Source organism: Anoplopoma fimbria, chromosome 10, assembly GCF_027596085.1.
Source record: "Anoplopoma fimbria isolate UVic2021 breed Golden Eagle Sablefish chromosome 10, Afim_UVic_2022, whole genome shotgun sequence".
Taxonomy (NCBI): domain Eukaryota; kingdom Metazoa; phylum Chordata; class Actinopteri; order Perciformes; family Anoplopomatidae; genus Anoplopoma; species Anoplopoma fimbria.
Genome location: NC_072458.1, coordinates 5,253,742 through 5,276,325, shown reverse-complemented (window position 1 = coordinate 5,276,325; position 22,584 = coordinate 5,253,742). Strand labels below are relative to the sequence as shown.

Sequence of the window (22,584 nt, the reverse complement as noted above, 5' to 3'; positions counted from 1 at the left end):
CGGGCGAAATTTGCAGCTAGTCTGCTAACCGCTAGCCAAATTGTATTTGTATCAATGGTTGTAATTTAACAGCTCCACATCAATACCAATATGTGACGATATTCATTGGTAACTGCACATGTAATCTAGAGTTGTTCACGTTTAATTATACAAAGTAACGGTTCTATTTGGCTTCGCTGAGATTTGTTGGAACGTAATAACCAAATATGCCCGGAAGCATTTCACTGGTGCACCTGAGATAACTTGCAGAGAAAAAAACATGGACCAATGTTTGCAATAGTCTACTTTTCCTCTGTTATTCTGCAAGTAAAAGTAGTTGGTATAAAACATGGCTTCCAACACTTTATCCGACTCGGACAAACCATCGGTTTCTAATGTGGAACAAAACAGAAAACGCCTCTGCGATGAGTTTGCTGCAATAACAGGGACGGATAGCGCTGTGGCTCAGTGCTACCTGGCTGAAAACGAGTGGGAGATGGAGGTACAGTACACAAATGAGGCCTGCAGTTTATTACTGATTAGGTCAGCCTCTAGGGCTAAAAAAAAGTGCTAAAACATGTGAACAAATCTTTTATGTATGTCATAAAAATCTTAAGGCAGTTGAACCCTGATGGACATTTCCCATTACCTTTATACCAGAGAGCTCTGAACTCATTCTTTGAGGCTGATTTGGAGAAGGTGTTTGAAGAAGATGTTCCAGATGGTGAGGAGGGCCCCAAACCAAAGAGGCAGAGAGTTGAGGAAAAACCTCCTCGAGACTGGTAAATCTACAGTTTTCCCTCCTTTGACACTGTCCAAGTTACTTTAGTGTGTTCAATAACTCCAAATGAATTAACAGTCTCTGAAAAATTTCCAGTATAGATTTGACTGAAGACAGTCCGGCCTCTACACGCAAACAGTCAGAAGAAGACGACGATAAACTGTCACTTATCTCCTGGAACGTGGACGGACTCGATACAGACAACCTTGGAGAGCGTGCCAGAGGCCTGTGCTCCTTCTTAGTCTTGTAAGCTTGTGTATCCACAATGTTAATCCTTCGTCTGCATCACTTTCTATATTTTATTTAGTCTGTTTATATCAGAGGTCAGCTGCAGAGCAGATGGAAAGATGGCAGATAGCATTTTAAAGGTGAATCTTGTTTTCATGTAGATACACTCCTGACGTGGTGTTCCTACAGGAGCTCATTCCACCTTATGTTCAGTACTTGAAGAAACGGGCTGTCAGCTACCTAATCATAGAAGGTACGTTATGCTCAACAGGCCTTTTTTGCCAATTCCCTTCTTGGCATGTCACAGGACGAAAAGCAGAGCTGCAAATAATACAATTAATAATGGCTGAATTCTATTTAGCTACCTCCTCAACCAGGGTACTGGTCTTGTGCATGCTGGCTCACTGTCACACTGTCTCGGCTTACTGGGACATTTGAATAGAACAGAGCCTGTGCTTTTCTGCTATGATGAGTCAAAATGTCTGCTGTGTAAAACACCTATGATGTAGGTATTTTCACCGGAGATTTGTCTACATTCCTGTTGCAGTGCACTCTACTATTTGTATAACCTGATGGCTGTCTGGTGGTAAACAGTATGTTGAACTAAATACAAAAAGTAATAAACTGAGGCTGAGACTAGAAGTTTAAACTATCATCTGAACTTTTGCTGACCAGGTGGCGAGGATGGTTACTTCACCGGGATGATGCTGAAGAAGACACGGGTCAAATTTTTGGAGAGCGAGATAGTAACTTACCCTACAACTCAAATGATGAGGAATCTGCTTGTAGCTCAGGTTAGTTCAAGGATAGTTCAGTCCAAATACAAAATGCCATGTTCAGCTCACCTTAGTTGTTACAAAGTCGCCTTTTTCCTCTTTGAAATCAGGTGACATTCAAAGGCCAGAAGCTGTGTCTGATGACGTCCCACCTCGAGAGCTGTAAAGGCCAAGCAGAGGAACGGATGAAACAGCTGCGAGTGGTGATGCAGAGGATGAGAGAGGCCCCTGAGGATGTCACCGTCCTGTTCGGAGGGGACACAAACCTGAGGGACACTGAGGTCAGTCATTTGTGTTGGCATAGCAACAATGGTGTTTATGCTTACATTTTTGGTTTTTAATTTCCCTTATACATGTAGTCACACGGTGTCCCTCTTTAAAATGATGGCCCCGGGCTCCATCTCAGGTTGCCAAGGTGGGTCTGCCCTCCGGTGTCTGCGATGTGTGGGAACGACTGGGAAAGCAGGAGCACTGCCGCTACACATGGGACACCAAAACCAACAACAACAAGTCTGTCCCTTACATCAGCCGCTGCCGCTTCGACCGGGTCTACCTCCGCCCGGCCGCCAAGGACGGCGTCCCACGCCTGGCCCCTGACCACATGGCCCTGGTGGGGCTCGAGAAGCTGGACTGTGGACGCTTCACTAGTGATCACTGGGGAATCTATTGTAGCTTCTCTGCTGCGTAGAAATGCACAAAACAACTTGAAACACGCCAGTTAAAAGTTTAAGATCAGCTAGTTTAGTTTTTTTTGGGTCAGTACAAACACATTATCTGTTAAAGAAAATGATCTGCGACTTCTGAGGTGGGTTAATTGTATATTTTATATTTTGATTTGATCAGTTTTATCTTCTAAGTGTCTATTATTGGAGCCTTTGCTTTTTTGAGTTTTTTTGTGTAATGAAATAAATGAAGACAGCACCAATAAATGTTGCAGCACTGTGTATATGTAGTATTGATATCTGAGCACTAGAGAGCACTACAGAGTTCAATTGCAATTGTTAAAAAGGTGACGTTTTCTGATGGCAGTACTGAGTTCAGTATTTACATAAAAAGAAAGAAATATCAGTCTGAATCTGAATAGTGACTCAACTTGATGTTAAGCACTACATCATATTAATTTAAGCTATATGACCCCACAGCAAACTCCTCACAATTGTAGGCAAATTCAAACATTGACAATTTTTCAATTCATTTGCAGCTGATTTAACAGTTTGAAACATGGATCCAAAACCATGAGTGCAGCCCTTATTCATATTATTAATAAAACACCTGTGGTTATCGTGCCCATTCATAAAATATGTGTTGTGAAATAGGCATATTAGATTAATATGATTAACTTGCACCTATAATATACAATTCTCTATTATGACCTCAGTTCTACCCCTGATGTGACCTCCTCCCCACAGTCTCTGCCAGCACATTGTCTAGACGTGTCCCTCTCCTCTCTCTGTGATGCACTCTTCAGATCTGAGAGTATGTTTTCATGTTTGCTCGGCAAACAGACAGCACAGTTCCTGCAGCAGTCACACAGAGTGAAAAAGAGCTGACCTTAGGAGAGGACACAGATGCGACTTTCCCCGGGAGCAGGCGTCATCAGAACAGGCCTCCCTCCCCCGTTTGTTCCCCGCTCGATGGTTCCTGATTAACAAGGACACATGAGCTACGTCTGTCCAGCTCTAATGAATTCACCTAAAGGCATAAACATGTTATCTTTAAAAAAAATCTTAAATCCTAAGGTGATGTCTGGAAATGTCTTATTATGTCCAACTAAGATTCTAAAACCCAATGATATTCACATTTGACAAAGAAATGCACTAAATACTAACATTTGAGAAGCTTGAGCTATGGACATGTTTTTCCTTTTTTTAAATGAAAAATGACAACATAATTAATCATCAAAATAGTGGCATTTTTCTATCTGTTTGATAATTGATTCAATCCTAGTTTTTACTTCAGTTAAAGTGGTACACTTTTTTTGTTTATAGTCCAGAATATCGTACTGCAATTAACTCATAAAAATAGATTAAGGGTCAGCATGGATGGTCAGAGACAAAGACATAGTCTACAATAGAAATAAATTAATTTTAGCTTCAAGCCAGTACAGGGCTTGAAGTTAAGATACATTTATTTCTAGCAGTATGATGAGCAGCAGAGCTGTGTCAGATATCTGAGTAAAATTGTTCTCCATGGTCCTGCACTATTTTGCCCTATTTGTGTACTGAGCAGTTTCCAACGTTGGCATAGAGGAGAACCGCAGCAGGTCATGTATGGTACAGATGGAAGCTGTCCGGGGCCAAAAAAGTGGTCATGTGATCTTTCCATCTGCCTTGAGCAGCATTCCTCTGCCAGAGGCCTATCAACGTTTCCTTCCTCCACAAATCCATAAACATCCGCACCAGAAGTTTCCCTCTGGAAAGGTGTGCAGTAGTCCAAGATCATTTCACGTATTTTTTTCTTTTACAATTTCACTCTGACTAGTGTGTATGGTTTTGTGTTTTTTTAAGCGCAAACAGCATCACAGATGTAATTTTTGAAGCTTTCCTCCAAAAGCGTAGCCCTCAGTGAGATCTAAGGCTTTCATTTGACGCCCGTCAAAATGAATGTTCTTGGTTTTGTGTGGACGTATCCGTGTGCTGGCGGAGAGGCTCTGGGATGAGGTTTGTCCTTTGAGGCGGGGTTGGATGATGATGGATCGGACACAGCTCTGACCCGAGCCCGGAAGAGATCGGTGGGCTGTGTGAAGAGCAGCAGACAAATATTTACTGCAGCTCCTGGTAACAGATGGAGAAATAAAACCTTGTCTTGTCTGTTGTTGTGGCTGAGCTCTCTATCGGTTTTTGTATTTTTTTTATGCATTTGGGGTGTGAGCAGATGGCTGTAGGCTACCTTCCCATTGTATGTGTGTGTGTGTGTGTGTGTGTGTGTGTGTGGTTACATGGACAGAGCACTGTTCACAAGCAGGATCTATCTGGACCATGTCTGTCAGACACTGTCCACACAGACACCCACCCCCACCCTGTACAGATAGTTTGTCACAGGCAGGGCAAGGGCAAGCGTAAGTGGTGCTCTACATCACCACCGCCAGATCCATCACTACCTCACTTCAAAATCGCTGTGACAAACTGCCCCAGAAGCCAGCATTATTTCTGGCGGTACAGTGCTGCTGCTTCTGCTGCATATTTGAGGACTGGCAGTTATTTAGAGGTTTGCAAGATAAGGGGAATACTTCTGAGCAGGGACATTTTGTCTCCCATCACTCTCAAAGGGTTGAGGATGAAGCCAGGTGATATTAAAGGGACTTGTGTTAGGATTTGGGGTGATGTTAGGATGTGGGAGGGAAAAAGGATTTTATGAAATATGTGGCAGCTCATCAAAGATTGTGGGGATTTGAAACGTAATCAGAAACACATTTCTGTGAAAACATCTGTTGAGAAGTCCGTTTCCCTACTGATACCAAATACTTTAGGCTGCTTAAATCCAACAAGGTTGACAGAAAGTTTAGTTAAAGCAAGCAAGGAGAGGAGTTGAATCAGAATTAGACAAATAATCCTGAGCTATAAATTATCAAACAAAAATTGGACTAGAGAGTTGGAGGAGAAGGTTGATCTCATGTTATTGTTGCTAACGATGTTATCTGTAGATTTATATATAACATGAATGTGAAAGTTTTATCAATCTTCTTATCCAACTATTCCAGAAAGCAAATAAGTATATATTAACTATTCCTTTAAGATCAGGTTTGATTTAGCTTTTCTGTTGCAAAGAGTAAGCACTTTAACTCAGATTAAAATTATAGAGTGAAAATCAATCCATACATTTCCATAAAAGGCGTGTTCTAAAAATATATGTAAAAAACAAACAAATAAAGTAAGTTAAAAAAACAGAAACAAAGAATGTGTAACAAAATCTGACAGGTTTTATTTTTTCTCTCTCATAAATAACACTGAACAAGCGTAGTACAGTGATAAATATCAATATTTATACACTGTAAAATTCTCTGTATTACAAAATACAGTATATGTGTAATGCACTTGATACAGATGGGAAGTATTGCATTTCATAGCACCAAACGAGACCCTTAACGTGACCCTTTAAGTTTATGATTTCACATTTTACGCCTCCTTAACAGTCCAGTTGTGTGTGCAGTTACATCCCAGATTCAGGTCTTGTGTGGGTGTCTATGAAATATACTTCCCTTAGGAATCAGTTGTTGCATAACTATATCTAAGTTAAATAGAGCCCACCTAGGAGGAACCAAAGCCTTTACTGTAAAACTGGGCATCTTCCCACAATGTGAAGTTTTCAAAATCCCAGTTGACAGACTAAAAATATTATGAAGTGTGCCCACGGTGGTCGATCAAGTTTCATGTACTTGATTTTAGTATTAAACATGGTATAATGTCCACTTCTTTAACACTTCTGAGCAGAACAGCTTCATCAAATCACACTTTGTTTGGAGGGTAGAGAAACTTCTTTAAAAAATATCCCTGCTGTCAAGTGAAAGCCTTGCGTATTTACAGAAAAATAATTCCCATGCCTTTGAAAAATGAGAAACAGAGAGTTGTGAGTAGATTTTATAAACCTTGCAGGCATAAAATGTACTCATCTCCCTCTACGTAAACTTTCAATTCAAGTAAGAAACTGGAAAATGTGAGTTGGATTCAGAAGATTTTCACGCGACAGAGTGAGAGGTCGATCGCTTAACTTCAATAAGCGACGAGCCGGTTTAGGGACCCTCCAAAGAAGGTGCTATAAATCTGAACAAGCTGTTCTGATCACATTTATTGTGTTTCTTTCACATAATTGGCAGCTCAGAAATTTTCTGTCAGAGGCAGCGGGAGGTAATAGGCAGGTTGAACACTGAAAACACAAACCTGGGAATATTAATACTCAACTTCACAGAGAAACATGGATCAACGAAAAACTCAAACGCAGTTTCAAAAGATAAATAATATTAAAGAGAAGATCTTTAGCTTAGGGAGTAAACCGCTATTCCCAACACTTGGCAACAGGTCTTACTGGTAAGACTGGTCTATCTTGTTTTTTTGCTTTTGACTGTCAAACATTATTGCTGAATTCGGACATGATGGGGCCATTTCAAGACACATTTAGCATGACATTAACTCTACAGCTTTCGAGAGGACTGACTGCATGGAATGTGTATGGCAAACATTAAATCTGGCTTTGAAGAAAGAAAGAAAAAAACATTAGTACGAAAATTAAAAAACAAAATGTTTTGCCAGCATTACAAATATAGGGATATAGATGAATATTTCATATAGGAGCCCTTATAATTCCTCAACCAGACTTTGTCTGAGGAGCAGCATCACAATAATTCATGTAGAAAATAAAAAAATATTATCACATTCATCACCTAGTGTCCATGTTGTGTTTGATTGTCAGCTTCTGAGACACATCACCTTCAACTTTTGACCAACCAAACCCATTTCAAATTGAACTTATCTGTATGAAATATGTTTCTAGTGGACTTAGCCAGAGAACCTACTGCATGAGAGCTTTTTTGTATTATTAAGACTTAAACATAAAAGATGTTCACAGATAATTACTATAATTACCACCACCATTAAGTAATAAAATAAAGGATAAGTCACATGTAACCTCAACTCAGGCGGGGCCAGTGTCATGGCGTCTGATAAGCATTATCAAATTATGGCACATGAAAAATAACAGCCTCTTTATCTCATCTATCTTACTCTTCTATAATGTAAGTAAAACTTTATATAAACACAGACTCAGGTTTGTGTTATTTTGATGCATGAGAGCATTTCTGATTAGTTTGGTTTCAGCACAGAAATAGGACATTCATGCCATTTTGTCACCGTTTTTTGTCATATTGCACAGAATTGTCAAAACTACCATCTTAAGCAAAACCTATGTGATGAAACTAATGAATAATCTCACGGCCAAAATAAAAATTTAAAATAAAACAATTGTAAAATCGCATCAAAATGAATTATAAACATCGACAGGAAAGCTTGACATCTCAGTTTAAGATCAGTGTGGTAATCTTTCTGTAGCAGAACATGTGGTGCGGTGCTACAGAGGAGCTGATCACACCGCACTTCAACTTTCCTGGCAGAATCATTCCTGAGTTTCCTGCTGTGAAATCTGCTCTCCTCCCCAGCTGTTCTTATTAAAACTGCAGAAGCGCCAAAAAATGATCTCCAGGCAGAAGAGGCTGATTCAGCTGATGTGGTCCTAAGCCAGCAGAAATCACATAGTAACACTCGATGAGAGCTTTCCTACTCTCTCCATAGTCCAAAAATAAGACACTTTAAAAAATGAACTGGACTAAAAATGCCAAATATTTCAAAAATATTAATAAGGCCCTTATTATTTGTACTGTGAATAAGCTATGGATGAAGAAAACTAATCGGATGTAGTATGAAAGAAAGGTGCATAGGTTGGCATTCTTTTGACACTGAAATGGAAAAACAATTCCTTGGTTCTGTAGAAAGCTCCAGATTGCACATTCATAGTGTTAGCAGGCCGGTAATGCCTAGCTATTGTTTTTAACGACTCACTTACTCACTCAGCCACCTATTATATCTCTTAACATCATCATTTCATTGACATCTCTTGTAAGAATAGGTTAAGAAGTACCTTAATCAAAAAAGAAAACGCCCAAGATGATGTACCACAAAACCACTTCCATCAGCGCCGTTTCTTCATAAGGTGAAGGTCCCACACTTCTAAATCGCCGCACCTACTAAAGACGTACGCTTTCGGGGTTTTCACTCAAGGGTGGCCAGAGTATGTTTTTGGAAAATGATAAACCACGCCACCAACACATTTCAGACACCGTCTGAACAATTTAGGGAGCAAGTCGCACAAGCTTCTACGTCATGGGTCGATTCGTGTTCACACCACATTAATGCAGTTTCCACTGCCTGCTGTCGCCCTCTTGCTGCAGTAGGTGAAGCCGCTGTGATTGGTGGAGGAGCCATTCATGTGTGATGACTTTAGCTCCATCTGGCAGGCGGCGATGGCTGCGTTGAGCTCTACCTGTGCCCGGTGCACAACGTAGAACATCAGGCCGATGCTGATGACGATCTGAAGGGGAGAGGAGGAGGAAGTCACAATCAAAATGCAGCAGTTTTTTTGAGGCTTATATTTTTTGTTGTGATGGTCAAATTAACTCCATAATATTCCCTGGTGTTTTGAATATTTTCTGGATTGAAAAAATTGCTCCCCTAATAAGAGTTCAATGAGGCAAGACAGAAAATATTTGATATACCTGCATTCACAATATATTGCAGTGCATTACAATCACACTTTTGGTATAAAAAAATTAACATAGTTTCTACACAAAACATTGTTGGGTATGAATGCACCGATCCGGCATCTTCTCTCCATATACCAGTTCTAGTTGGTCATATCAGGGTCTGCCAAGACTGCTACCCAATCTGACACCAATGTTCTCTTATTTGCCAAAAATAATATCTGTAGGCTACACGGCACTGCATCAAACTCAATCGTTTTAATTTAAATCCTAGTTTGACATTTTGGCAAATAAACTCAAATGAGAAGCACATTACCACTCATATATCGGTTTGACGAATATGAAGGTACATGCCTAAAGACGGTTAGCTTAGCACAAAGACTGGAAAATGGGGAAACAGCTTCCCTGGCCAAGATTCTGACTATTTTGTTTGTTTCTGTATTGTTCATTGAATAAATATAATTTTGTATTTGTTTCCCACAACCAGTGTTAGAAAAAGCTTTTGTGTGATTTAGGTCAGTTGTCAATTTGGAGCAACAGCTTTGATTTCTGCATGAGACACCGTTACCTTGTTAATCTTTAACTGACACTTGACCTCTGACCCCTGTGAACTTGTCAAATGTTGAATGAAGAATCCACCTTTGATGTCTTAGCACTTGTGAAGATTAAATGAAGTTGAACAGGTGTTGTAGATGTGGTGACCGCTTCAAATGACCTTTGGGTGAGCTTAACAGAGGTATGGGCATATTTTGCATAACTACATGAGGCTTAGCATTCCGCTAGACGTTTACATAACTGAAGACTTAAGGGAGGAGCAGATGCCAATGCTTGTGCACTAGGATAAGGTTGGACAGGCAAAGTAGACTGTATGTATTTTGAATATAAGGGCGGAAAAAAAACAATGCTCCACCTGCATAACATGTCACTTATTTTGAGGGTAAAACCCAAGACACTCTACACTGACTTTTTAAAACCAAACCAGGGTTGTTTTAGGACATTTATAAAATGATTATCTTCACATTTAATGTATTATCACCATCAGCTCACCTGCAGGCTGAACACAAAGTAGCCACTGACGCTCTGCTCGGCGATGACGTCTTCCATGGTGCGAAGCGTGGTGCCCAGGTAAGAGTTGAGAAGCTGAGTGGGCAACAAACCCACAGAGGAGGCCACCAGGTAGTTTGGCAAGGACACGTCTGTGATCTTAAAATAAAAGAAACATCTTACAAACTTAGAGAAAGGATATTAGCACCAAACAAGTACGTATTATGTATTTAAGACTAGGGTTGAAGTTCAGTAGCATTTCCTGCGCAGTTTCAGCTGAATGTAATGATGAATTTGCTTTTTTAATCCAAGTCCTTGCACGCCATTTGTTGAATATGTCTAGGTTAACTTTCATCAAAGAAAAATAACACAAGATAGAAATTATATTTTAGAACTTGATATTAAAATAGGTAAAACTAAAGCTTATTGACTACCTCCATGTTTTGTCGTTTCAAATTTGCTAATAATATTAGAGAGGAGATAAAAGTTTCAACAAGAGTCTAGAGATTTGAAGTTTAAAAAAACACTGAAACCAGATCAAAGATGGATATCTGAACCAAACACTATTTGATTTATATTGTAGCCATTTTTAACCAACCTGCTCTTTAACATATGCAAGACATTTGTACTAAGTGTGTAAACCATTTACTTAAACATTTAAGAATGAAATATATGTACTTATAGAAACTATAATAAAGGGTGGATGACCATCCTGATTTGAGTGCAGCCACGTCATATTAATTCACACTTTAACAAAAGGAATTGCCCTGTAGATAAAATCCAGTAGCCAATAATCATCCTAAATAATGATAAGACTTAAAATACCACACCTTTTGGAGAAAAAAAAAAAAGATCACAGCTACAATGTCATTTTAGGGAAAAGCTGATGCAAATGTATTCATATTGAGCAAAACAAATAAAATCTGCAGGTAAAAGTACTATCTTGTGTATTTTCCCTAAACTACGACGTATCTCAGTACAACCATCTGAACATAAACAGGGGTCTGCGTAGATGTCACCCTTGAAGAAGTGATGACATAAGCCAACGTGTGAGGATGTGACCTTGTCACTGTGACTACACTGTGGCAGATAGCGGTGTGTCAAGGTCTGTGGTGTTTTGCTGCAAGACACTGCCTGTCCAAAAATGATATTATTCAAGATCCAGCAAAAAAGTGTCTGTTCGCAGTTCTAAATCCTGAACCCTCTCCTGTTATCACAGTAGCCTGGATTACATTTCATAGGACACTGAGGAAATCAAAACCTGGTTAATCAAGATAATGATATCAAATTGTTTATCATAAACACGTTTAGTTGAGCATTTTTTCCTACACACGCTCGTGCATAAGGCCTTTCTCCTTGAAAGATGAGCACTGATGTGTCTACACCCTTTGTCGACACAATCAAAGCGCCTTCACGTGATCTCAGCGACATGACATGTGAGCTTATGAGAGCTGCAGACAAAGAAAAGGAATGCATTCTCTCTCAGCCATCATTCTCCAGTAGTGGCACAAATATTCCCTGAAGTCTCCTACCAGCCAGGCATCTTGAGTATGCAGCTGTATTATATACGACCAGGGAAGGGCTGTTTAGCCTGTATTTTTAAAACCATTCAGAGAATTCTCCCTGAACCTGCTACTCGTTTGTGCAAGCCTGTGTATCAAGATAAACTGCAAATTCAAATTAAAAAAAAAAACACCCCATCCTAGGCTTGACCTGATTTATTCAGAGCAGCGGCAATGCAGGTCTGAGTTTGTGCTCGTAAACAAAACAGGAAGTAGAGTGTCTTGACTGCACAGAAAATTTCAGGATTGCTACTATGATGTTGTTTCCCTTTCTGTCCCTGGACTTACACTGGGTTTACCCTTTTGAGTGAAGGGTGAAGAACAGGGTGTAACTAAAGGCTGCACAAACATGTTGCCTGTAGTTAGGGTCCACACATGAAGAATCACATGGGGAATTTCCCCATCAGCTCATTATGACGGCAGAGGGATGGAGCCGGGCCAGTGAGAAGTAATACAATGTTTAAAAATGCACATAGGGACTTGAATATTTCAACATTGTCCTCAAAGGATTCACAAACTTTTTTCCTGAGCTGTCCCATTGTTTTGCTTACTACTGCAGCCTTGGTGTCGTTTTAGGTTACCCGCTATAATGTAGCACCATCCACTTCAGCAGAAAGAAGTGGGGTGGGGGTATGGTGAAATGTAGCCTCATCTACAGAAAGTGCTTACCAAGGTCAGAGCAGACTAGGGCTGTAAAGTCCTAGTCGACTGGTCGACTTATTGGTCGATACGTTCTGGGTCGACCAATCAGATTTTTTGCCGTGTTAATTTCATGAAGTCGTCATCAGGAGGAAAGTACCAAGTGCTAATGGGGGTGTTTTCAGAGCCCTGTTCCACAGGAAACAGCCTGTCTTCAGAGAACACCCCCCTTGTTTTCACTGTGTTGGATTAGCCCAACCCACTAGAGAGGTAGATTGAAGAAGGTCCATGTTATTCAACGTCCGGTGGTTTAATTGCTGAATATTTATTTTTATTTTGAGCGTTTCATTTTAAGTTTCATCGAATGTAAAATTTGCAAACAACAGTTTGCATATCACAGCTCGACTACAAACATGTATCATCTAAAAACGGTAATATTTCAATATTATAGCCTATTAATATCATATTAAACATATTTCAATATTTTAGTCTAATAATCGTTTATTCGTTTTATAACTGCAGGATCCCTCCGATACACCAGACCAGCTGATGTTATCCTCCTCATCATCCAAACGCAGACATGATATCACAGAAGGAACTGTCAATTTCATTGCTCAGGATATGAGGCCCATTGGTGTCGTGGAAGACCAAGGTTTTAAGAACCTGTTAAAAGTTTTAAGAACCTGTTAAAGGTTTTAAGAACCTGTTAAAGGTTTTAAGAACCTGTTAAAAGTTTTAAGAACCTGTTAAAGGTTTTAAGAACCTGTTGAAGGTTTTAAGAACCTGTTAAAAGTTTTAAGAACCTGTTAAAGGTTTTAAGAACCTGTTAAAAGTTTTAAGAACCTGTTAAAGGTTTTAAGAACCTGTTAAAAGTTTTAAGAACCTGTTAAAGGGTTTAAGAACCTGTTAAAAGTGTTGGAACCTGGATATTCAGCGCCAGACAATCATGCACTAACCGCAACATACGAGGGACTCAAAGATTTAGATGCTTTATTTTTGATACATGATCTGGGATGTTTAATAAAGATAATTTTCCCTGAATTGCCTTTTGCGTTTAATTGCCTTCTTGTGCTGATATCAGTATATATTTTCGGTAATCATGGGCTATTATATTGCGCAGATGCACGTGATGCCTCCCCCCCCAGCCAGCTCAGGTCTAGCTCACGGTTTGTTTCACCTTTTATTGTGTAGAATAAGATACAATATAAAGATACAATTTCAGCTAGGCTAAATAACAAGCAATCGGGTAGGATAAATTACGAGGTGTACAGTCAGGAGACTGAGCTGGGTTGGAAACCCTTGCAAGCTGGGATGTAAAAATGTAGCAGAGGAGGCAGGCAAACGGGGGGGATTCAGCTTATTGGCCTGCTTCTGTCAGGATCAGCTAAACTCCCCACTGAAGGCTCCATTCTGACCTTCACTTCTCCAGCAGGAAAAAAACTGAGGTTTGTGTGTGAGGAGAGTCACACAACCTCAGTCCCACTGGCCTTGAATGATGGTTTACATGTTAAACCTGCAATAACTGATTGTTTTGGCAGCTTGGAGGCAGCAGAAAATAGTTGAGAACACAACATTGACATCATGTTCTAATTTGTCACTTAACTTGTGAGCAAACATTTGCTAATTTACACATCCAGGAGTTACAGAGGAGCTACAATAATACTTGAGTGTTTTCTGGCCACCTACCAAGTCTAATACCCTACTTTTATTTCTGGATCTGTAGCTGCTAAATGCTCGATGCTATGAGAGTGGGGAGAGTGAGTGAAATGAGGCCAGACCTTTGTCCAGAAAGCAGGTGCATTAGTAAAAAATGGTTCAAAGAGAGCAATCTCAAAAGTTATCTCAATGAGTCAAACACAGACAGGCTGCACTTTCAAAGACAAACAGCTGTCATAAAATGAAACTAACCAACAGCATTTAACAAATTTGAACTGGCATACAACCAAACATGACCCACTTTTCTAGCAGCCATCCTTTTTCACAAGTGTTTGTTTGTTTTTCCCTGTAGACAATGACCCAGAGCAAGCAGAAGCAAAAAAAGTGTTTTAAAAGGCTGTCAATTGGCCAGCTTTTTATTTTGACCCTGGCAAACTGATTGTGGAGTACCCATAATGCCAGTGACAGTGGTAGCAGGTGGGCAACACAATGTAAACTGGCTGTCCCTTTGACTTTGACGCCTCGTTTTCACCTCCGCAAAATGGAACAGTAAGTTGACTGCTGTGACTACTGTTAAAGCTACACCCGTGACCTTGCATAAGTGAGACACTGCAACCTTTGCACAGAGAGCTATGTGCCAGCTATGGAGCGCAAAGCATGAGCATATGACAAACAGAAGACTTTTAAGTTTTACCGGTGAACTGCCGACTGTAGCCTCGGCCAAATACAGAAGAAGCATTTTTAACTTCACAAACTTCGTTTAGCTTGGAGCTCAAATTGAATCCTAAATTCAATTCGCAGCAGTATTTTTGATGTACCCTCACACACACCTGCTTGAAAAACAACTTGTGGAAGAATTACTTTCTTAAATTCTCAATTTAAAATGTCAACACCTTAACAGTGGAAGAATGAACTTCATTCATTCAGACTCATCTTTCCTTCAAATTAACTAGAAAATGAATGATCTCCAGTTTCCAACAGCACTTCCGCAGGTCAGCTCCTGAATCATGCTAGACTCCCCGCTCACTGTTCAACTCTACTGCCACAGCCCCAGCCCCCGGGCATCTGATTTTAAGATTCTTCTCAAATACCAAACTATTGGTCAATGTGCAACACAAACGTTTACTGCCTACAATGCCTCTTTTTCCTACAGTCAGCTGATTCCTGGGACTATCTCAACTCGCTGTTGTCTAATGACTATTTACACTTATCTGAAAGTTTTGTCTTGGTCATAAATTCTGAGCAACTTGCTCCAGTGTCAACCGCTTGGAGCTACAACGAATAATCAATGAATAGATCAGCTTGTTGACAAAAAATGAATTGGCGACTATTTTCATCAATGTGTTAATGCTTTGGATTTGATGCTGTTGTTTGTCCCAGGTGATAGCAAATAGAACATCTTTTGAACAGTTTGTCGACTACAACAAGAAATCTGAATACATCTCAATGAGCTGTGGGAAATTGTAACAGGATTTAGTTTTACTATTTTAAAGAAAATATTATGGGGATGAATCAATAATGACTACTGTTAAAGCTACACCCATGACCTTGCATAAGTGAGACACTGCAACCTTTGCACAGAGAGCTATGTGCCAGCTATGGAGCGCAAAGCATGAGCATATGACAAACAGAAGACTTTTAAGTTTTACCGGTGAACTGCCGACTGTAGCCCTACAACTGTCATTAATGCAAATTCAGGACAAAACCATTTCTAACATGTAGCAGGGCCCTTAGGATGTTTGTTTGTACAATACTATTTAATCAGGATTTTGAACATTAATAATTGTACAGATGAACACACTGTTCTCTTTACAATAACGCATAACAAAAAGATTTTGGAAAAGGCAGGCCAACATGCTAGCATACAACAATAAGAGTAAGGCGCCCTGCAATGACACCAAACTAATTTTCCCTGTAATAATTATTACACTTGTGAAACACTTTAACAGTTACATAATTATGAATAAAGTTTCTAATATTTTGCACCCCTATGCTTGTAAATAGGGGTAGACAAACATTAGTAACAGCTTACAACATGATGAAATCAAATGTAAAAGTTCTACCAGCTATAGCCTCAAAATCTACCAGAGACGGGTCAAAACATCTGATAGTCAGAAATATTTTGAAAGAGTTGAATAAAGTGAGTGTTTATTGTAGGGTGGTTATGAGTGTGTACGGAGAGCTGTCATAAGCCAAAGCCAAATACCCAATACTCAAGAAATGACTAAGTAAATCAGTCACTCTAGAAATTCTAGTAGTTCTACAACTTGCAATTACTGTGCTTGTGAATCTCCCTTACGTCATCGTATCTTTCGCATTCCAGCCTCAGGCCTGTACATCAACTCCTCATGCTTGAAGCTATAAATGCCTTTCAAGCGGCCATCTTCGCATTCATTTCTGGATGTTTGTGTTACTGTGGTTTCTGCCTTCAACGCTATTCTGATTCTCTTCTTGCCAAATATTTTTCCATAAACACAGTGCAATGTTAAAAACAGCATAAGTTAAGGAGAATTGAACTGTCTCGATTCAATCACTTACACCAAGTCTATGAATCCAGCTGCTTTCTTTTAAACAGTGTATTCTGCTTTGGAAATGAGATGTTGTTTAAGTAGGATCAATTCCAATTTAACTGGAATAAATGGATCATTGTCCTTTTTGCTGAAACAAAGCTAGTTATATTTTACTAACTTTAAAGTAATACACTGGTTGAGAGTCAATTTCACCAGCCTTATAATTCAACTGAAAAATATGTACTTGCATAAAGATAAAATAAAAAAGCCTGCACACACGCAGATTTTGTAATCACATTTTTTTAGATGGACGTTTAATCACAGTCTGATCTTCCGTCAGATAGAAATGTTAGATTTGTATGGATGTATATAATCACGTGCACATTAACAAACAACACAGAGGATACAAGCTGGTAACCGCATGAAAGTTCCTGTTGTGCAAAACTACTGCTTGGGAGTTATTGCAACTCCAGTGCATTGAAGGTTTAACTATTTAAGCTTTATTTTCCTCATCTTTGCAGCCTTATTATTTCAATATTTTGTTTGAACAACCGTATGAATATTTTTTAGGAGACAAGCTAATGTAAGATAATTAGGTTATGTGAAGGGAAGTGAGGCACTTATAGCTCCATGTGAGAGATATTGTATGATCTGGTGCGAGACAGTGATTAGTGCTTTTTCTGCAGCAGTATCGCTTGAAACACACAGGAGATCTAAGCCTGATTGGCTACATAACATCAAGTTCACCCTCAGGTTGGTATTCTCCATTAATCATTCAATTACAGCTGGCATAACATTTTTCGTGTTGCATGACCTCCCAGCTGATTTCCTACAATATAGTAACACAGCCCTCAAGGCTTTTACCAATTGGAGGTATCAATGAGTTGACTGAGACGGGTAATCAGCGAATATAAATTATTCATGTGATGTATGAAGGTCAAGGGCCTCAGGTTAAGTGAAGGAGTGCAGCTTAAAGCAATATCCTGATAGTGCTTAGCTTTATAATGTAGGTCACATGGTGTTTGTTGCCTTGACCAATTACTTCAGATTTACCTGAAAAATGATGTCCATCTTTTAGTCGAAACCATTGTTCCACATATTAAAACCCAAACTAGGACTTTAAATGTGATACTGATAGTTGGAACTGATAAAATAATTTCTGTCCTGAGGCGACAATAGAATCCATTTCATTGAAGCACTTCCTCATTCCACAAGAAGAATTTACATTCTCTGGAGACTGGTAGCAGGTCACATATTATGTTCAATATCTAAAATTCATCACAACAACATCTAAACACAATACTCTTGGTCTCTTCCTTGTGGCTGATTTCCAGCTAATTATGATTTATCCTTGTGGTAGATTGGCCTAGAAATAAGAGCAGCATTTACTTCTAAAATCAAAAAGGTCACAGGTTTGGTTCTCATGACTGCAATGATTTGTTGAAGAGTTCTCAAGTAGGTTAATGCGATCCCCTCCTGGCTGTTTCCGTGCTGTGCACTTTCTGCTTAAACCCATATGAGTTTACAATGGACACTCTATGACTGTCTAATGTCCTTCAAAACTGAAAAGAAAAAGCTGGTAATAGTGTTTTCATACTCACCGAGAAAACTGCATTTTGGAGCCCAAATGGTATAGGGGTGAGTCTCGCTAAGGCCACAACTTTGAGTCCACTTCCTCCTTCCACCACTCGAATGACAGCACTGAGCTGTTCACTGTTCCCAACCTTGTTCAGCACCCAGTCAGTCAATAAACGTTTGCACACCAGGTGTGCCACAAAGGTCCCTATTAAAACTCCCACCATAACTAGTCCCATGCCCAGCACAAAGCCGTAGAGGTAGCCAGCTGCCACATTAAGAACAATGTATCCCCATCCACATGGGAACGAAACGATAATCAAACCAACTATAAACAGCAAGGCTCCGACGAGGCTGTCCAAGCTCTCCACCCAAAGCAGGAGGTCCTTGAGGTATTGCCGAACGAGTGCAACCGAGGAGAAGCATACAGCCGTTAGGATGCATGCCAGCAGGGCGCTCTTGAAGCAAAAGGTGGTGATACAGCATGGGTGTCTGAACTCTCCGCTGTTGCTGAAGGTCATTCCTCCTGTGTCACTGATAACCTCAGGGTCTCCATCTGCCTTCCCTATGCCGGCCCCTGTCTCGTCAAAGGCGCTGCATATCAGGATGTCAATCTTGCCACACTCATCCGAGGCGGTCTTCTGCAGATAGCGGTTCAGCTGAATCTGCGCCTTACCCATTGCTTGCTTGACAAGCTTGGAGAAAAGCTGCACAGTCGTGGACCCCGACATGGACATGTTGGCCCTAAATTAAGCTCTGGGAACCAACAGAAAGGCTGAGATGAGATGTCCGATCTGGAGATGGCTGTGACGTTTGAGGTTTCCAGACAGTCTTTTAATTCCGGCGCAGGTCCATGTCTGGCAATATCAATGTGTTGAGCTTCAACAGAGGCATGTGTCCATGAACGTTAAGAGGGGGGCTTCAGCAGTGGGAACCCACTGCTATGCAACTCTGAGAGCAACCGTGAAGTGAGACATACAGATGAAATCCGTCACTCTCCTTGGCCATTACATGAATTATCCAATTACCAGTGTTTATCTTGGATACACTAGCTGGACAACGTGCCAGTCCAAACACTTAAACGTGCCAGTGTTGTGGTCTCTGTGTGAAACACTCGCCATATTCAGAGTTGTAACCCCTCAGCTCAGGACAGTGGCGAGTCAGTGGAGGGATGGAGATGCCAGGACAGGAAAGCTGTGGGTACAGGGACAAAACTATACAGTTATTCTTTGGTGCAGGAACATCAACTTGTCTTACTCCTCCAGCAGCGCCATACAGCGGACGTGAACGCACTAGCATGAATCACTGCAAGGCTCACTTACTTCTGTCGCTAGCTAACGCTACATGCCGTTAGCTCGCTGCGTTATTAAAGTCCACCGCTGCATTTCAGAGACGGACCCGCCGAGAGCCTCCTCCTGTATAACAAAGCCACAAATAACACGCAGGAGTCGGTCAAACAGTTTACTCTTTCTCCGGAGGCTGGCTGTTGTTGTTTCTATCGTCTCCTTCCTTGCACACTAGAAACTGCTGCTGTTGACGCCGTTAAAGCTATTCATACACCACTGTTTGTGTCCCAGAATGCCAAGTGAGCCCACCACACGTGACCGACCCTTTGACTGTCTCGTCCAATCAGAGCGCTCTGGTAACATCGCGAGATTTCCGCGGCGTTTCATGACAAATTATGTTTGTTTTGGATCAATTATCAATTGTGGTTGGATTCTGCTGCCAGCTACTTCTACCACATAAGCAGAAAAGGCTGCTATGATGTCAGGATGTGGGACTGCAATGATTTAGATTAGATAAATAAATAGGGCATTAAAAAAATCCAACCACACATCCAGCTCAAGAATGAGAAGCAGTTTATAAAGAGATAAAGATAAATAGGTTTTTATTGTCATTGTAGTGATACAACGAAATTCCGCAGCTCTCAGCTAGCCAGCAGCAGTGTATAATAATAATATACAAGAATTAATCAATTAGGAAGCAGCGGTGTAAGATATTTTATTTATTTATAAAAGTAGCAATACCTCAATATACAATTATACTAAATACACCTATACCTCAAAATTATTTTTAATATAGCTTGTAGAAGTGGAGCTCTTATGATTTTTCATACTGTGGGGTTGTTTACCCTTTAACAAAGCATCATTTTTTTAATGCATGTATAATGTGTAATGTTTTATTGTTAACTTGTGAGATAAAAGTATTAAAAAGTAAAGTAAAGAAATATAGGCTTCATATTTACTTTACCTGTGAGAAAGGATATATATTTGTAAATTATGCTGACAATTAGCAGTCTTAAAAGAAGTACACACATACTTTTCCCCAATAAAAGTAATGCCACAACGTCCAAATACTCCATTACAAGAAAAGGTCTTGCAGCCAAAAAGTACACATTATATAGATTCACTATATTATCATATAGTTTATATTATTGGATTATAGTGACAAATTAACATGTAGGCAGCATTGTAGTTTTATAGGTGGATGAGATGGAGCAAATTTAACTGTTAATGTAGGCTACTGTTGGGTTGTTTAGTACATCATAATCTATAGGCTACTCATTTGTTGATCAGCTAAACCATAGCTTTGAAAGAACTTGTGTTATTCTAAAATATAGTAAAGCAGAAGTATAAAGTAGCATAAAATAGAAATGCAAAGTAATGAACTAGCATCTCAGAATAATTGGCTTCTTAAGAACAGTACTTTGCAATGTAGGCCTTTTTAGATCCATTCTAACATGGGAGACAAGTTGTATGTATAATCATTTATGAAATCATATCACATTCACAAAATTGAATTCATACATTTTTTATTTAAAAGAAACAGGATTTGTAGTATGCAACAGAGTGTGAATTGATATTCTCATGTATTTTTTGAAAGCATAGAGTATAATATATTAGCCTGAGGGGTATTCCCTTTCTTGGCATGCTCACCATAAATTCATAATGAGAGGAGTGAAGCAGACAATATGTGCATTCATGCATCTTCCACCACTCACCGCCTGGCTCTCCCCAGCTGTGGGTAAATAAAGTTATTTTGTGGTAGTCCTCAAAGAACTTTCTGTCGCCTCCACTTCATTCAAAGGCTTTCATTTTGAATTCATATGTAGATGTGGATATATTTCATTCAATGGTTCACATTCAAAGATTTGACTTGTAGACTTAGTTAGTTTAGTTTGTCAATAAGGTGATGAATGCTGTGCTGTTGTAGCCTAACACTCCACTAGATGGAACTGTTATACAATTTTACTACACATCCAAGTAGCTTGCAGGGTTTATTTATGAGTTGGATTACTCCGCATTTATGTAGAAACATTTAGCACTTGGCAATCTGATGCAATTCACCAGCAGGTTTTATTGTTTCACAAGTTAGGCTATTTTGTTTGTTTCTTTGGTGTCTCTCACTAAAGTGTATTATCCTAATTTACTCTTCCAAATTGATGAAGGTTTGTAAAAAGCTATTTGTAATGCTTTTTATGGTGTTGTAAATGTTACAACTTCATCAAATAAGTCAATATGAAAATAAATAAGGTAACAAATGCCATGGCAATTAAAATCCAACCAGGGGAACTTTCAGGAGCAGCAAGTTTAAATGTGGAAACCCTGAGAGTTACAGTTAGTTTTTATCGTTCTATTTAAAAAGATGGCAGAAATGATTGCTGTTTCACATTTTATATGAGTACTTTTTGCCTGGCCGTTGTATTTTTTAACAAAAGTTTCTATACTTTTTTGCTATATCAAGCATTCTTTTCTGGGCCCTTTATGCTATATGTGCTTCTCATTTAACTGTAGCTATATGTTATACGGTAGACATATAAATTGATCAGAATCAGAATCAGCTTTATTGGCCATGTATGCGTAAGCATACAAGGAATTTGACTCCGGTTTCTTACAATCACTAATACAAAGAAACAGACAAATAAAACAAAACAAAAATACAAGGAGATCCAAGAGGAACAAAGGGTAAACATTTAACTATTATGTACAACATGTCAATAAAAATGCAGAAGTATATGCATGAACACAAAAACAGCCATGTTATCTGTCACAGTAAACAAATGCTATAATTCAGTGATCTGTCAGAGGAAGGTTATTATCCTATGCACCACAATGTTATAGTGCAAAACAGAATTTGCATTTGATTGACACTTTGCTTGCTCCAACAGAGATACAGGTCTGGACTCATCATAGCAGCAGCTGTCAAGTATGACAGGGACAGCCAGTAAATAACAGGAAGAGTAGTGGTGTAGCTTTCAAAATAAAGAGAAAAAGATTCAGTAAAAGTGTCGGTGTGTATAGAAGCAATGCAAAGAATAGCCTCAAAAGTACCCAAAGAACAATATAGATCATATTAGACGGAAAAACGTGAGGAGCGAGGAGATCAACCTACTTATGTCATTGTATTATACGAAGCAATAATGAATGGTTAAATTGTGAAACAATAATCCGGAAGTTGTGAGCTTTATTCCGGCTGACTTGACCGCCTCAGATCTCTGGACGGTGTTAAGCAGTCGCTCTTTCTGACCACTGGCTTTGATCAGATAAGAGGTTCAAGCGGACACATTACTCAAGCTACATTTTGGAAG

General features: G+C 39.5%; 2 protein-coding genes across 2 annotated transcripts; one reads left to right on the top strand and one right to left on the bottom strand.

Annotated features, from left to right (window-relative positions):
* Nucleotides 1-25: 25 nt before the first annotated feature.
* On the top strand, nt 26-2,694 carry tdp2b (tyrosyl-DNA phosphodiesterase 2b). Its single transcript, XM_054606361.1, has 7 exons — nt 26-481; nt 640-761; nt 857-1,006; nt 1,150-1,241; nt 1,664-1,782; nt 1,875-2,045; nt 2,171-2,694. Exons 1-7 carry the CDS (start codon nt 329-331, stop codon nt 2,450-2,452), a joined length of 1,089 nt encoding a protein of 362 aa, XP_054462336.1. The 5' UTR covers nt 26-328; the 3' UTR covers nt 2,453-2,694.
* Nucleotides 2,695-5,682: 2,988 nt separating this feature from the next.
* On the bottom strand, nt 5,683-19,561 carry tmem64 (transmembrane protein 64). The gene is made up of 4 exons (XM_054606096.1): nt 19,319-19,561; nt 18,023-19,190; nt 10,058-10,213; nt 5,683-8,841 (listed from the first exon to the last, which is right to left on the bottom strand). The coding sequence occupies exons 2-4, from the start codon at nt 18,731-18,733 to the stop codon at nt 8,650-8,652; spliced, it is 1,059 nt and encodes a 352-aa protein (XP_054462071.1). The 5' UTR covers nt 18,734-19,190; nt 19,319-19,561; the 3' UTR covers nt 5,683-8,649.
* Between the last annotated feature and the right edge of the window lie 3,023 nt (nt 19,562-22,584).